This window comes from Somniosus microcephalus, chromosome 23, assembly GCF_052327205.1.
Source record: "Somniosus microcephalus isolate GS21.2 chromosome 23, FLI_Smic_1.0, whole genome shotgun sequence".
Lineage (NCBI taxonomy): Eukaryota > Metazoa > Chordata > Chondrichthyes > Squaliformes > Somniosidae > Somniosus > Somniosus microcephalus.
In genome coordinates, this window is record NC_141009.1 from 47,940,122 (window position 1) to 47,954,525 (window position 14,404).

Here is a 14,404-nt window from a genome sequence, read left to right on the forward strand (position 1 = left end):
GTGATCGCAAGGGGGTGTCGGTGATGCGAGGGTCAGAGGGGGATTGGTAGGTATCCAGGGGAGATCATGGAGGTGGGGGGGGAAGGTGTTTAAGGGTAAGCTTGATGGGCCTGGAGGAGACACCCTTGCTCCTCCTGGCCCACAAGCAGTGCTGTAGAAGCACTTACCTGATGGATCCAGCCCTTCTCACCTCCTTTGACCTGTCGGGGATTCCAGAGGCCCGGGAACCCCGGCCGGCATGGGTTAAAAATAGAAATCTTGTTAAAATGAAGGCACGCAGCCTCCTTAAATGGTTTCAACAACCGACCCACCTCCTGAGAGTGGATTGGTCGCCTGCTCCTCGTCCCGCCTCTGTTAAAGTGGGTGGGTTGCTGTTTCAGATTTTTTACATTTCAACTTCCCATACGACACAAACCCACCCGTTTTTGGGAGTTAAAGTTATCCCAATACATGCTAACCATCAGCACTTTAAGCTGACGATCAGCTTGGCAGCATTTCACAGGGTGTGGGCAGGGGCTAGAAAGAAAAGAAGAAAGAAAGAAAGGCTTGCATTTATATAGCGCCTTTCACGACCACCGGACGTCCCAAAGCGCGTTGCAGCCAATGAAGTACAACCGCTTTGATCACTGAGATTAGAAATTGTCAGTAGGAACCAATGAAACCAGTTGAAAGGTGCGCCTGGAGCTTATCAAAACCAATGAGATCAGCTGGAAGGCGGGACTGGAAGTTGTCAGGTACAATCAGATTGGTTGGGAGACAATCAATCAGAGGTTACTTTCTGCTGCTGCTGGTCGCAGAACAACTTGAGGCAGAAAGCTGTTAAAATGAGCTGATGATGTCAGGCAGTCGCGGTTACGGATGTATTAATTTACTGTTTATTCACAAAGTTATATAGAAATAAATAAGACACTACAATACACCTTTTAAAATCTTTTTTGTTTCCCAAAGGAACAAGCTGATGATTTTGATGACTGGCGCATCCGTTCATTTAAGATAAAGACGGATGTTCCCTGGTGTGAATGCTTTATTTTTGTGCTTTCCATTACTGTATTTGTGGAATTGCCAAGATCAAACAGGGAGTGGGTTGGAGTGTTGATGAGTTTGACTTCATTAAAAAAATTAGATTCCCATATTTAGAATTTTAATACAGTGAAGGGTGTGTGATGCAAATTGTTGGCCAGTTTCTGGGTGAGTTGCCAAGCCAGTTATGTTCTGCAACTTTGAAGTTTGTTTATCCAGTCATGACAGAGGTTAATCTGTTAACATGCCCGTTGGAGAAAGAGCCCAGGCGACCATATTAGACAGTCAACATCCATGGGGAAAATGTGAGGAATGACATCAACAGTCAATAAGTGCATAACAGGCAGCAAACCCCATTCGGAAGGCAGTCAAGTCCACCCATCAGTTTTAGCACTTCACTTTTTCTTTTCCATAAAAGATAATTGCAACAGGCCCCGATATTTATTTCCAATGAAAAGAAATCTCTGTGACAGGATCAAAAGAGCAGTATGGCGACAAATTACTGCTGACGATAATGTCGGACAAAGCTTTGCTTGGGACTATTGTAGGTGGGTGTTATAAAAGGAGCCAGTCCACAAATCAACATGATATATCTGGGGCTAGAGTCCCAGTGAAAGGATGCAGACCCTGCAAAGTTATTTTGAAGCGTCTATAATGAGTATTTTTATATTTAGAATAACTACTTCTTGGATTTTTTGCTTAAAAGACAGAATTACAGTAGGTTCCAAAATGCTGGAAAATGTACTGAAGTGTAAAAAATCTAAATTCTCTGCGTGGGGTGGGGGGGGATTGGGGGCGGGTGGTTAAATTAAATCTTGGAATTCAGAGTTCTTTTCCCTTCAGTAATTTCTACACCAAAAAGAAAAAGACTTGCATTTATATAGCGCCTTTCACGACCACCGGATGTCCCAAAGTGCTTTACAGCCAATTAAGTACTTTTTGGAGTGTAGTCACGGTTGTAATGTAGGAAAGGCGGCAGCCAAATCGTGCACAGCAAGCTCCCACAAACAGCAATGTGATAATGACCAGATAATATGTTTTTTTGTTATGTTCATTGAGGGATAAATATTGGCCAGGACACCGGGGATAACTCCCCTGCTCTTCTTCGAAATAGTGCCATAGGATCTTTTATGTCCTAATGCAACTTTTGAGTACTTTTGTTTTTTTTTAACCCCTTCAAATCAAAGTGGGCAAATGTAGGGTATACCTGCTGCTCAAGTTCCAACAATCCCATCTCCTACTGCACTTTCAGTGTAACTACTTTTTTTGCAGGTGTCCTTAAGCCTCCATTCAGGGATGTTTTTGAGCTGTTGGCTTCTTTGAAGCTGTAGGTCAGATTTAGTTTTCTAAGTTAGCATGCATGCAAACACCCAAGCTAGTACACTCAATAATGAACACTGAGTGCACATCGCTGCATCTAAATCCAATTTAGAAATGCATTAATCACAATAATGCATGTCGTCAAGTTCTTAATTATGACTATACATTGCCTTGGAGTATTTAACATTGATTTTGGAAGAAAAATTAAAGCGTGTAATGGAGTAACATTAATGAATGTCTAGCAGGTATGAATTTATAACTGTGGAAATGTCAGGGGTATAATTATCACTCCATTAATTTATTGGTAAGTGCCTCTTAAGCCACTTATTATGCAGTACAATCTCAAAGTTTTGCCTTCTTTGTGAACAAGTTAGGATAAGAATATGATGGCTTTATACTTTCAAACAATTTCTGTAAAACTCACGTTACAGTTTCACCTTAATAATTTACCATCGGCACCCTTACACAGTATTCCCATCACCAGCAGTGTCTTGACAATTTAAATGATGCAAACTCAAGGCCTCCAGGGCCTAAATTTTCGAAAGTCCCGCAAACATGGACCGCCATATGGGGCCTCCAAAAGGGTCACTAGCAAACAGCGGCGCGCTGCAAGGAAACAATATGGTGTGAGCAGCAAACATAACTCATAGGCACCTACTTTATGCTTCCCTCCTGGTACCGATTCCACCAACATATCAAGAGCTAGGCCTCTACCCCTCGCCCCCCCATCAAAATTCTGCCAGGGTTTTGACTGATACCTGAGTCGATTGGGCTTATATTCGCTGGAGTTTAGAGGAATGAGAGGGGATCTCATTGAAACTTATAAAATTCTAACAGGACTAGACAGACTAGATGCAGGAAGGATGTTCCTGATGGCGGGAGAGTCCAGAACCAGGGGTCACAGTCTAAGGATAAGGGGTAAGCCATTTAGGACAGAGATGAGGAGGAATTTCTTCACCCAGAGAGTGGTGAACCTGTGGAATTCTCTACCACAGAAGGCAGTTGAGGCCAATTCATTAAATATATTCAAGAAGGAGTTAGATATATTTCTTAAGGCTAAAGGGATCAAGGGATATGGGGAGAAGGCAGGGACAGGGTACTGGATTTGGATGATCAGCCATGATCTCATTAAATGGCGGAGCAGGCTCGAGGGGCCAAATGGCCTACTCCTGCTCCTATCTTCTATGTTTCTATATTTCTATGTTTCTATATATAGGGTTAGGGTTACCAACCCTCCAGGATTGCCCTAGAGTCCCAGGGATTGAAGATGAAATCTCCTGGACTCTGCTGCGAGCAATCGCGTTTACCTCTACCACCTAGAAGAACAAGGGCAGCAGGAGCATGGGAACACCACCACCTCCAAGTTCCCCTCCAAGTCACAAACCATGCTGACTTGGAAATATATTGCCGTTCCTTCATGGTCGCTGGGTCAAAATCCTGGAACTCCCTACCTAACAGCACTGTGGGAGTACCTTCACCACACGGACTGCAGCAGTTCAAGAAGGTGGCTCACCACCACCTTCTCGAGGGCAATTAGGGATGGGCAATAAATGCTGGCCTTGCCAGTGACGCCCACATCCCAAGAACGAATTTTTTAAAAATGCAGGAGAAAAAAATCATAAGGGTATTCAAAAAAATGAAGTGTTATTTCATTTTCTTTGAACACTTTTGTTTATTAGCTCTAGGAATATTGGAAATGGGAGAAAAGGTTGTTTGACTGTGCAGGGGTTGGAGGTGGGAGGTCTTGAAATGAAGCTTCCAGGAATACATCCAACCAGAGTTAGCAGTCCTACACTGTTTGATGGGTTACCAAGACCACCAGTTCATTTTTTTCAGCATCTGTAAACTAAAGGTTCATCGCCTCTCGCTTCTGTGTTCTGTGATGTGGAATCTATATTAGCTAAGGTATTCAGTGAGCTTTCTTCACAAGTAGAACATCAGAACTCAAGCTGTGGTCCCGAGGTCTGCTCAGCCCTGGTATTTAAGGGAACAGTCTGCCTTCAGGATGACATGGCCTGTTCTCATTTGTTCACCACCACTCATAATTCCAAAGGCCCCAAATTATATTTTTGATAAAGGAGCTATTATCCTCAGAAATTCTAAGTGCAAAACTAGACTCCCACCACCATGACAAGGCACATCCATTCTTTCCTGTCTGCCAATTTATTCCACCTTGCAAAAAGCATGAAAACATATTACACATGTATGCCCGCACACCATAACTGGCAGCTCCCAGATTGTTCAGTTTTCTTCCTGATGATTCAATTTTATGTTCCTCTGTAAATGCTGATTTCCACACGTAAAATAATGATTTAAGGATGTTTGACTCAAAAACAATTCAATTCCAAGCAAATCAACAGGCATTGTGTACAGCCAACGAAAAACAAAACAGGCTACCAGGTTTCAGCTAGCTATCTTCCTACGTACGTACGGAACACACAAGAACTGACTCCACATTCTGCAGAAGGCTGGATAGCACTCCACCTAATGGATAAACTGGCATTGCAGCATCATCCTCTGATATTATCGCAACATGTAAAATGAAGACAGAAACAACAAAATTAGTTGCCGTTCCTATCTTTTAAAAAAATATCTTGTCCAGTTCCCTCGTTTCATCTGAAACTCAAGTGACAGGGAGGACAGGAACTGAAACCGCGAACAGAGGACTGGTAAGCTTGCATTCCTTTTTAAGTTCGTATACTGTAGAACATTAGTAAGTTTAGAAGAGAAGGACTCTTTAGTAAACAGCTGCACCCACTAAATGTACAAGTCTGCTCGTATTTCTTTCATTTTCAAGATGCTGTCAGCGAGCGAAGGCCTCACTGTCTGAAGTGAATTCAAAGACTCACTTTCAATGGGGCAGCAAAAAATGAACGGTAGCTAAATTCATGTCAAATGAAAGGCACGCTTTTGGGCCTGTTGTCTGAGGGTTGAGATTTGGAATGCTGTTATTTGAAAAGGGTGTGTTTACCACATATTGTAGTCTACTGGAGCCGTGTCTAACTGACAGAAACACTGAAATGCTTACCCTGATCCAGCATAAGGTTTTTTGCTTGCAAGCAAATTGTATTTTGTCTCTTTAAAAACATAAAATAGATTACTGTGGTACCAAACTAAATGCATGAAGGGATAGCTGGAGTCACAATTTCAAAATGGTGGGTCCTGGCAATATTAAAAATAGTAACTGGAGATTGTTTAGTCAGGGTCTACACATTCTATCAATACAAGTGTTAAGTGATCTAGGTTATGGCACAAATCTTCCTCGAAATACTGGTGCGTTGCTTCATATTGCTATTGTCAGCAAGCAGCCACAATAATGTACAGTAGCCCTCCCCAGATATATTTGGTCAACTTTACCCATCTCGGTCACTGCATGACATCAAAGAAAAAATACACACATTCAACATAACTGATAAAGTTGTAAAAATTACCTATATATTTTATATCTGGTTGTAAATCCTTGACGATATCTTTCCACAAAGGATAAATATCCCCTCGAGTTGTGGAAAGGACCCCTGTCCGATATAAGCCAATCAAACTGCTTGGTGACATGGTTCTGGGTGGCTGTAGGATCCTGGTGGGAAGGCTTTACTGTTATATGGTCCCATATAAACAGTAAGTAGATGAATTCAATAAACCTCCAGTTCATGCTTTTCTTTCAGCCACTTTCTGTTCATTCTTGCTCCATTCTGTGGAGTCCTAGAGGGGAATAACAGAAAGTATTTTTAACATATCTCTTAGTGCATGAACAACATCAAAGAAAAAATGAGGACGAGAAAAGGTCATTCACATCAAGTTTACCTCAACTCTTCCAGCTTAGCAACCAACTGCATTTGAACTCGCCTATATTCCTTCTAGCCTACGTACACTTAAGTAATAGTCTAAGTTTGTTTTATCTTTACCATTGAATATTTTTATTAACCATGATAACATTCCCCCTTTAACCTTTTCTCTGGGCTGTAGCGTTTGAGCTTCTTGATACTGACCTCGACACTGATTTTAATGGAGGAGGGCCTATGATAATTAGCTGTGCCACTGTTCCAGTGAGCGGAAGATCTGAGCAGTGCAAAAGTATCTGGAAATTTTGGTGTGATGTATGTAAAGGCCTCAATCACTCACACCATAATTTCCTGGAAATAGTAATGGCATGCGGCGTAGATGTGTCATGACCAATGGTGCAAACTTCCAGCAAATTCACGCCCAATATATAGGTGGTGCTCTTAGCTGACCAGCTACCCAGTACCAATGTAAATGCAGCTTTGAGTGCCAACAGCCACCATCTTTCCGGGAGGCTGGAGCTCCTGGTTGACCACAATGATCTTTTCCTGAAAGAATCTTACTCAACCATCCTGGAAGACCCAATGATCAGAAAAGAAAATCACCAGTCAAAGGTTTGAAAACAACTGCGCACTGCAAGCTCACGCATGGGATGGGAAACGAGAGAGACCTGCGATACCGGGGACTGTTTCCACGGAAGCACAGTAGGCCAAGTGGAGATTGACGAAAGGTTTGGGTTTTGAGCAAAAGACCATCTCCTCTGGTTGGAGAGTCAGTGACGAGGGGATCATCAAAGTAAAACTTCACTAAGAGTGAGGAGAGAGGGCGGGAAAAACTTCTTTATGTGGAGGGTTGTTAAAGCAGCGACTGGTTGAGGCAGAGACCATCGCAGCTTTCGAAGGAAAAATGGCTAAGTATCTGACGCAGAGGAAGGTGCAGGGTAATGGGGGGTGAGAGCAGGGCAGTGGGGTGAGTTTTGGACTGCTCTATAGCTGGCAGAGATATAATGAGCCGATTGGCCTCCTCCTGTGCTGTAAACTTTTACTCTGTCATTCAGAACAAACACAGAATTGCTTCTACTGCAAGCGGTTCTGTAATATATATTATTATATATGAGATAATAATTCCTGACACATTTGACATGCCAGCACTATATCCCAAGACAAGGTGCAAGGAGTAGCCAAATGTTCAATTCCCACCGCCCCCCACCTCCCCACTCCCCGCCCCCGCCCCCCCACACCCCCGGCCTCCCACAGAGATGGCCCTTGGCCATAAAAAGGAACATTGTTATGGAGAAAGAATTTCAATCACTTGGCTCGAGAACAGTCAAATCTTAATTCCTCGTTATGATACAAGTGCAAACATTAAAATCACCTTTTGTTGCACTCCAGTAACATTTGCAAGCCCAAATTATGTCATCAAGTCACATGTTGTCAAAGCCAAGGAAAAAGCTGGCCAAGAATTTCACAGGTTGACAACATCGCTTTAATGAGCAGAGAAAACCACTGTCGCCTCTTACAATAAATTAAAACTTCATCACAGTTATTAATTCTGACTTTTGAATACAAATCCCAAGTGTCCAATTAGAACTTGTTCCCACATCAGGACATTATAGCTCTGAAGTCACACATTGAACTAATGATTAGTTCCAACCAAAAAGGTGGCTTTGTACTGAGTGATCAGCAATTCTGTATTGGTTTGGCGCAAAATGCCATCTGCATTCAGACAAGTGACAGAAGCGAGTGGACAAAGTAAGTGTTCTCAGAGTGACTGGGCAGCACAGTCCAACACTAGCACCGATTTTAAATAGATCTCTAAAATGTAGCTAGTTTAAAACAAAGCAATAAAAAATTGAAATGCCATTCAAGAGATATACACATCCCGAATGAGCAATGTAACTGCTGTCCATTCTTAGCAGAAACATTTTATCATAGTTGGAAAATGTTTTTCCCGCCTCGAAATATTCCATCCAATTTTCTCCCCTCAATTCCTCTTCTCCTGAAGACAGAAAGGGTTTAGGTTCTAAGGGGGAAAAATTCGGTTGGTTAGCGCCTCCCGTTAGCGCCTCCGGAGGGCACTAACCGGGCGCTAGGAACTTAGCGCCCGAACGCGGCGAGTTTAGCGCCGCTTGCGAGATTGACCAGTTGTTTTGCGCCGGCCCTAAACACTACCGCCACGATCTCCTGCGCCCGCAGAAGGTGACATCAGTCAAGCATGCAACCCCCCTGCCTTAGCGCCTGCCATTAGGAACGACAAGTAGAGGGGAACGTTTTCAAGTCGAGAAGGGGCTGGGCGAGCGCAATTTAAAGGCGGGCGCTTCCTGCCTTTTCTTGTCGGCAAAATTTTTGGTACACGTAGGTTGAGAGGGAGCAAAATGTCTGGAGAGATTTAACGCTGTCCTGAGGAGTTTTGGCCCTCAGCGCCACTTTTGAGGTTTCTAAGTACCGAGCTCTTTCCCTGGGCCTATCCATTAGTGCTTCCAACACAATTTATTTAGAGGTCTCTCCAGGCCGAGATTCAAGGCTGCAATGAGCAGGGTGTGGCTGGCCAGCTAGATGGCCCCTCCCCTTTAAGAACTGGACGGCGCCAGTCTGTCTGGCTTCCATGGTAACTGACATCGCCTGAGTTTCGGTAGCGTTCTGAGGTAGCGCCTCGCTCCCCGACGTTTGCGCCTTAAGAGAGGTGTGTAGCGTCTGATTTAGCGCTCAAATCACCTCCAGGGGTGATAGAGGCGAATTTTGCAGTCGGAGGCGATAACTAGCGCTGGGCGCTAAACATAGCACCTGGGTGATACCCAATTTTTCCCCCCTAAGGATTTTCTCTGATCTCTTGCAAGTTGCCATTATTCACGAGTCTGGACAGTGTATGCCAGCAGATGATTGAAACATATGGAGCATTGTAGTTAAATCCAATCCTGTCAGTTCAATAGAGGTAATCAAAAAGCCGCCAAGAGTAGGCACCCTTGAACACAGCTAATTGTACACAGAGCAGAAATCAAAGCTGGGGATTTACTGGCTCATAAGTTACTTTTAATGAAACAAAGACTTGCATTGATACAGCACATTGTGACATATTATTTTGCAGCCACCAAGATCCCACAAACACCAGTGAGGTGTATAACGAGTTCATCTGAGGGAGAAGCTCAAGTCCTGGAGATGAATTTGGATCTACGACCTTTTGACTCAGAGGTGATGACTGGGCCAAGCTGACACCTTAGTTGGTCCTGTGTCAAGAGTTCCCAAAGCATCATTAAAATGATTCCTAAATTATATGGAGTTCCACCAAACGTAATGTGGAATGTTAAAACTTATCATAGAATCATACAGCACAGAAGGAGGCCTTTCGGCCCATCATGCCTGTGCTGGCTCCTGAGTCCCATTCCCTGGCACTTTCCCTACAGCCCTGTAAATGTTTCCTTTTATCTTGTCGACAATTGTGATGACAGTCACCTTTCAAGCTCCAGCTTCTTCAGTTCACCCATTTATATGGACTCTCTTACAAAAAATAAACAGGGGACTCAACTTCCCAGAGCAATGTGGTTAAGCGAAAGTTCGGCCATGCAGTTCCAAAAACCCCTCCGGATCAACCGCTCCCTTGCCAAGGAGATGGAGCAGGACCAACCAATGCCGCATGAAAACCGGCAACAAAATCAGGCTACAACTCCAAGAGGAGAAAATGGAAAAGGGACCAAGCTGGGCTTGCGAAGAGACTGGCTCACTGCCAGCAGCCACCAGCTCACCAAATCTGTGTCTCCTGAGATGAGGAATAACGGATGCACTGATCTGGAACACTGTGTGGGAGCAGAATAGAAAAGTATTTTTGTTTCAAGTTTTCTACTCCGTAAAATAAAAATTGCAGAGTTGTAAAATAAAAGCTGGAAAAGTATTTTAGGATACACCAAGGTGGCAGAACACAAAACCACTGTTTGAAGGTTGTGAAGGGCAAGTTTAGGACAGATGGCCAGGAAGTCTTTCTTTACCCAGAGGATGACCAACAGCTGGAATAAGTTGACGGGAAGGGGTAGTTGACATCGGGGCACTGGACGCATTTAAGCAACAGCTGGATGCTGTAACACAAGAGACGGTAGAGTTGATATTCTGAAAGATTTAGATCAAAGGGTTTAAGTGCCTGTGCTGAATAGGGAGTTTCGATCGCAATTCTAATCGCAAGAAAGTTTATATATTTTAATATTTGTGTTTGTTACTGACAGCAACTTTAAATTTTTGTTACTGCAAGCCCACGGTCGAATCTGGGGGAGAAACCACTCCCGTAATGAAAATACATTCAGCATCTATAGGTTATTCTACTGAGAAAAGGTGCCTTGAATGTGTTAATGTACCTGGATGGTAATAGCATTTAGGTCAATCTGAACAAAGGGATTCCTGTTAACAGAACAGCACCTTCTTCCTTCAAACCTTTCTTGGTTATTTTTCCAACTGAAATGCTCAGCAAGTCACTACATTCAATGACCATGCCCCTTTAAATATAGCCTTAAACCCATGAGTAATGGTGCGTATTAACCCTGAACCCGTGAGGCCATGTCATTCCCACTTTGTCCCATTAAGCCTGGCCCAGTCGAGTTTGACTCAAAATCTCTTACTCTTTCTAATGGATTGCTTGAAACACTAGCACTTCAAGGGCTGAAATAAATCAGCCAATATTTGTTCCACAGGAAGACTCTTACAATTTCACCAGAACAAACACAAGAGCTTTGCTCAGATTTACTGCACCTGCAGGTAGGCTTCTAGGCCCAGCAAATTGTTTCACTACACTGTAGGGCTGTCTGAACATATCGCCAAGTAATAAAACGCCTCTTCCCTGTTAACGTTTAAAGCTGCCAAAGTCAAACAACAGCTGATTGCATCCACGCGCTGAAAGGATTTATCCTCGATTACACAAGTCGCTGAGTTAAATACACCCAGTGTATATACATAAGTACACACCGATTCAAATACAGGTAGACTACCTTTTATCCGAACTTCCGAAAACCGAAACCCTCTAAAAACCGAAGGTTTTTTCGTTCAGCGTAAGTCGTGCGCACGACATGACCAGAGTGGCGCACGACTTACGCTGAGCAGAGGGTCAGCGTAAGTCGTGCGCACGACCCCGACCCCCACCGACGACCCCCCGCCGACCCCCCCGCCGACCCCCTGGCGGACCCCCGCCGACCCCGACTCCCGCCGACCCCCCCGCCGACCCCCGCCGACCCCGACTCCTGCTGACCCCCCCCGCCGACCCCCACCGCCGACCCCTCCGCGGACCCCCGCCGACCCACCCCCGACAAATTTCCCAGTCTTATAAAATACCTTCCGAAATCCGAAATTTTCCGAAAACCGAAACACGGCTGGTCCCGAGGTTTTCGGATAAAGGATAGTCTACCTGTACAACCCATCTGCAACCTCCCAATCCAGAATGCACTCCTGTGGTCTGACTCCCATATCCAGAGCAGTCAAGAGTGGTAATGGGGTGTTATTTGTGTCTAGCTCAATATTAGAGGGCTTGCGAGAGTAGATGCCGAGAGGCTGTTTCCCCTGGCTGGAGAGTCTAGAACTAGGGGACATTGTCTCAGGATAAGGGGTCGGCCATTTAGGACTGAGATGAGGAGGAATTTCTTCACTCAGAGGGTTGTGAATCTTTGGACATCTCTACCTTAGAGGGCTGTGGATGCTCAGTCGATGAGTATATTCAAGACTAAGATCAATAGATTTTTGGGCACTAAGGGAATCATGGGATATGGGGATCAGGCAGGAAAGTGGAGTTGATGTAAAAGTTCAGCCATGATCTTATTGAATGGCGGAGCAGGCTCGAGGGGCCAAATGGCCTAGTGCTGCTCCTATTTCTTCTGTTCTTATTATGTAGATTGCCAATCTGAACCCCTTGTACAATGATAATGAACAAAGGAAAAGAACTTACACTGAGATCATGCTTTTCACATTTTTAGAATGTCCCAAAGCACTTCAAAGGCAAGGAATTACCTTCTGAGGTGCAGTTTCTGTTGTTATGGCGTGCAGGCAATTTGCGTTTAGCGAGGCCCCACAAACAGCGTTGAGATAAATGACCAGTTACTCTGTTTATGTTGTTGTTGGTCAAGTGATAAATGTTGGCTAGGACACTAGAACTATCCTCCTCCTCTTCCAATAGTGCCACGGGATCTTCTACATTCACCTGAACAGGGGGACAGGGCCGTGGTTTGACATCAGCTCCAAAAGATGACACCTCCAACAATGCACTACTCTCTCAATACTGTCATTCTAGATTATGTGCTCTAACACATGGGAGTTGGGGCTTCAACACAGGACCGTTGACCAGAGAAGAGAGTACCGTCACTTGATCAAGCTGACAACGATGGAATTGAGCAGGTCCTGCTTTTATTATTTTCTTCTGGCTTCAAAGTGATCTCATGGTTGTCGCACTTCAATTAAAATAGTATGGGTGGTTCCTATTTCTGCATAGCAGTACACCACAGCAAGACTAACACTGGGATACCGGACTATGCGGGTCCTTGTGAATCATATGGTAGCATAGTGGTTTTGTTACTGGACTAGTAATCCAGAGGCCTGGACTAATGATCCAGAGACGTGAGTTCTAATCCCACCATGGCAGCTGGGGAATTTAAATTTAGTTAATTAAAAAAATCTGGAATAAAAAGCTAGTATTAGTAATGGTGACCATGAAACTATCGGATTGTCGTAAAAGCCCATCTGGTTCACTAATGTCCTTTAGGGAAGGAAATCTGCCGTCCTTACCTGGTATGGCCTATATGTGACTCCAGACCTACAGCAATGTGGTTAACTCTTAACTGCCCTCTGAAATGACCAACCTCCTGCTGATTACCACCTACCACCCTCCCACAGCTGATGAATCAGTACTCCTACATGTTGAACACCACTTGGAAGAAGCACTGAGGGTAGCAAGGGCACAGAATGTACTCTGGGTGGGGGACTTCAATGTCCATCACCAAGGGTGTCTCGGTAGCACCACTACTGACCGAGCTGGCTGAGTCCTGAAAGACATAGCTGCCAATCTGGGCCTGCGACAGGTGGTAAGAGAACCAACACAAGGGAAAATCCTACTTCACCTCATCCTCACCAATCTACCTGTCCCCGATGCATCTGTCCATGACAGTATTGGTAGCAGTGACCACCGCACAGTCATTGTGGAGATGAAGTACCGTCTTCACACTGAGGACACCCTCCATCGTGTTGTGTGACATCACCACCGTGCTAAATGGGATAGATTCAGAACAGATTTAGCAGCTCCAAACTGGGCATCCATGAGGCACTGTGGGCCATCATCAGCAGCAGAATTGTATTCAACCACAATCTGTAACCTCATGGCCCGGCATATCCCTCACTCTACCATTACCATCAAGCCAGGGGACCAACCCTGGTTCAATGAGGAGTGTAGAAGGAACAGCACCAGGCATACTTAAAAACTGTGGTGCCAACCTAGGGAAGCTGCGACACAGGACTACATGCATGCCAAACAGCGGAAGCAGCATGCTATAGACAGAGCTGAGTGATCCCACAATCAATGGATCAGATCAAAGTTCTGCAGTCCTGCCACATCCAGTCAGGAATGGTGGTGGACAATTAAGCAACTAACGGGAGGAGGAGGCTCCATGAATATCCCCATCTTCAATGATGGCGGACCCAGCACGTGAGTGCAAAAGACAAGGCTGAATGCGCCGAGTGGATGATCCATATCGGCCTCCTCCTGAGGTCCCTACCATCACAGAAACTAGTCTTCAGCCAATTCGATTCACTCCACATGATATCAAGAAACGACTGAGCACACTGGATACAGCTCAGGCTATAGGCCCTGACAACATCTCGGCTTGGAAGAAATGCGACATATGGAATGGATTCCCTATAGAGGATCCCACAGTACAACCTGAAGGCCTAAACCTTCCTCGCAAACAGTGAACAACCATCAACTGTCTCAGAACTGGTCACAGTAGATGCTGCCTCCTTCTCTGTAGATGGAAGATTAAAGTATCTCCATCATGCGACTGTGGAGCTCCTAATCAGACCCTGGAGCACATCATCGAGCACTGCCCTCAGAGGAAATTCGCAGGCAGCCTACAAGATATCCATGCTGTTACACCGGAAGCTTTGGCCTGGATATCTGACTTAGGTATTGACATTTGATTTGCTTTGCTACCTGATATACCTATCAATTCAGTTCATGAAAAGCGATGAGTTAAGTTAGTAACTATAGGTTTTTATTGGCTAAATAACAGAGCCCACCCTCGTGGGCGATCGGATCCAACAAGGAGGAATACCAG

General features: G+C 44.7%; 1 protein-coding gene across 1 annotated transcript in view; it reads right to left on the reverse strand.

Moving 5' to 3' along the window:
• The window catches only part of brinp1 (bone morphogenetic protein/retinoic acid inducible neural-specific 1), a 465,818-nt gene that overhangs the window by 296,970 nt on the left and 154,444 nt on the right, over positions 1–14,404 (reverse strand). The window contains exon 2 of the mRNA XM_085965843.1: positions 5,772–6,039. Within this exon, the coding sequence (XP_085821969.1) occupies positions 5,772–5,989 (218 nt within the window). The 5' untranslated portion in view covers positions 5,990–6,039. The remainder of the gene's footprint in view (positions 1–5,771; positions 6,040–14,404) is intronic.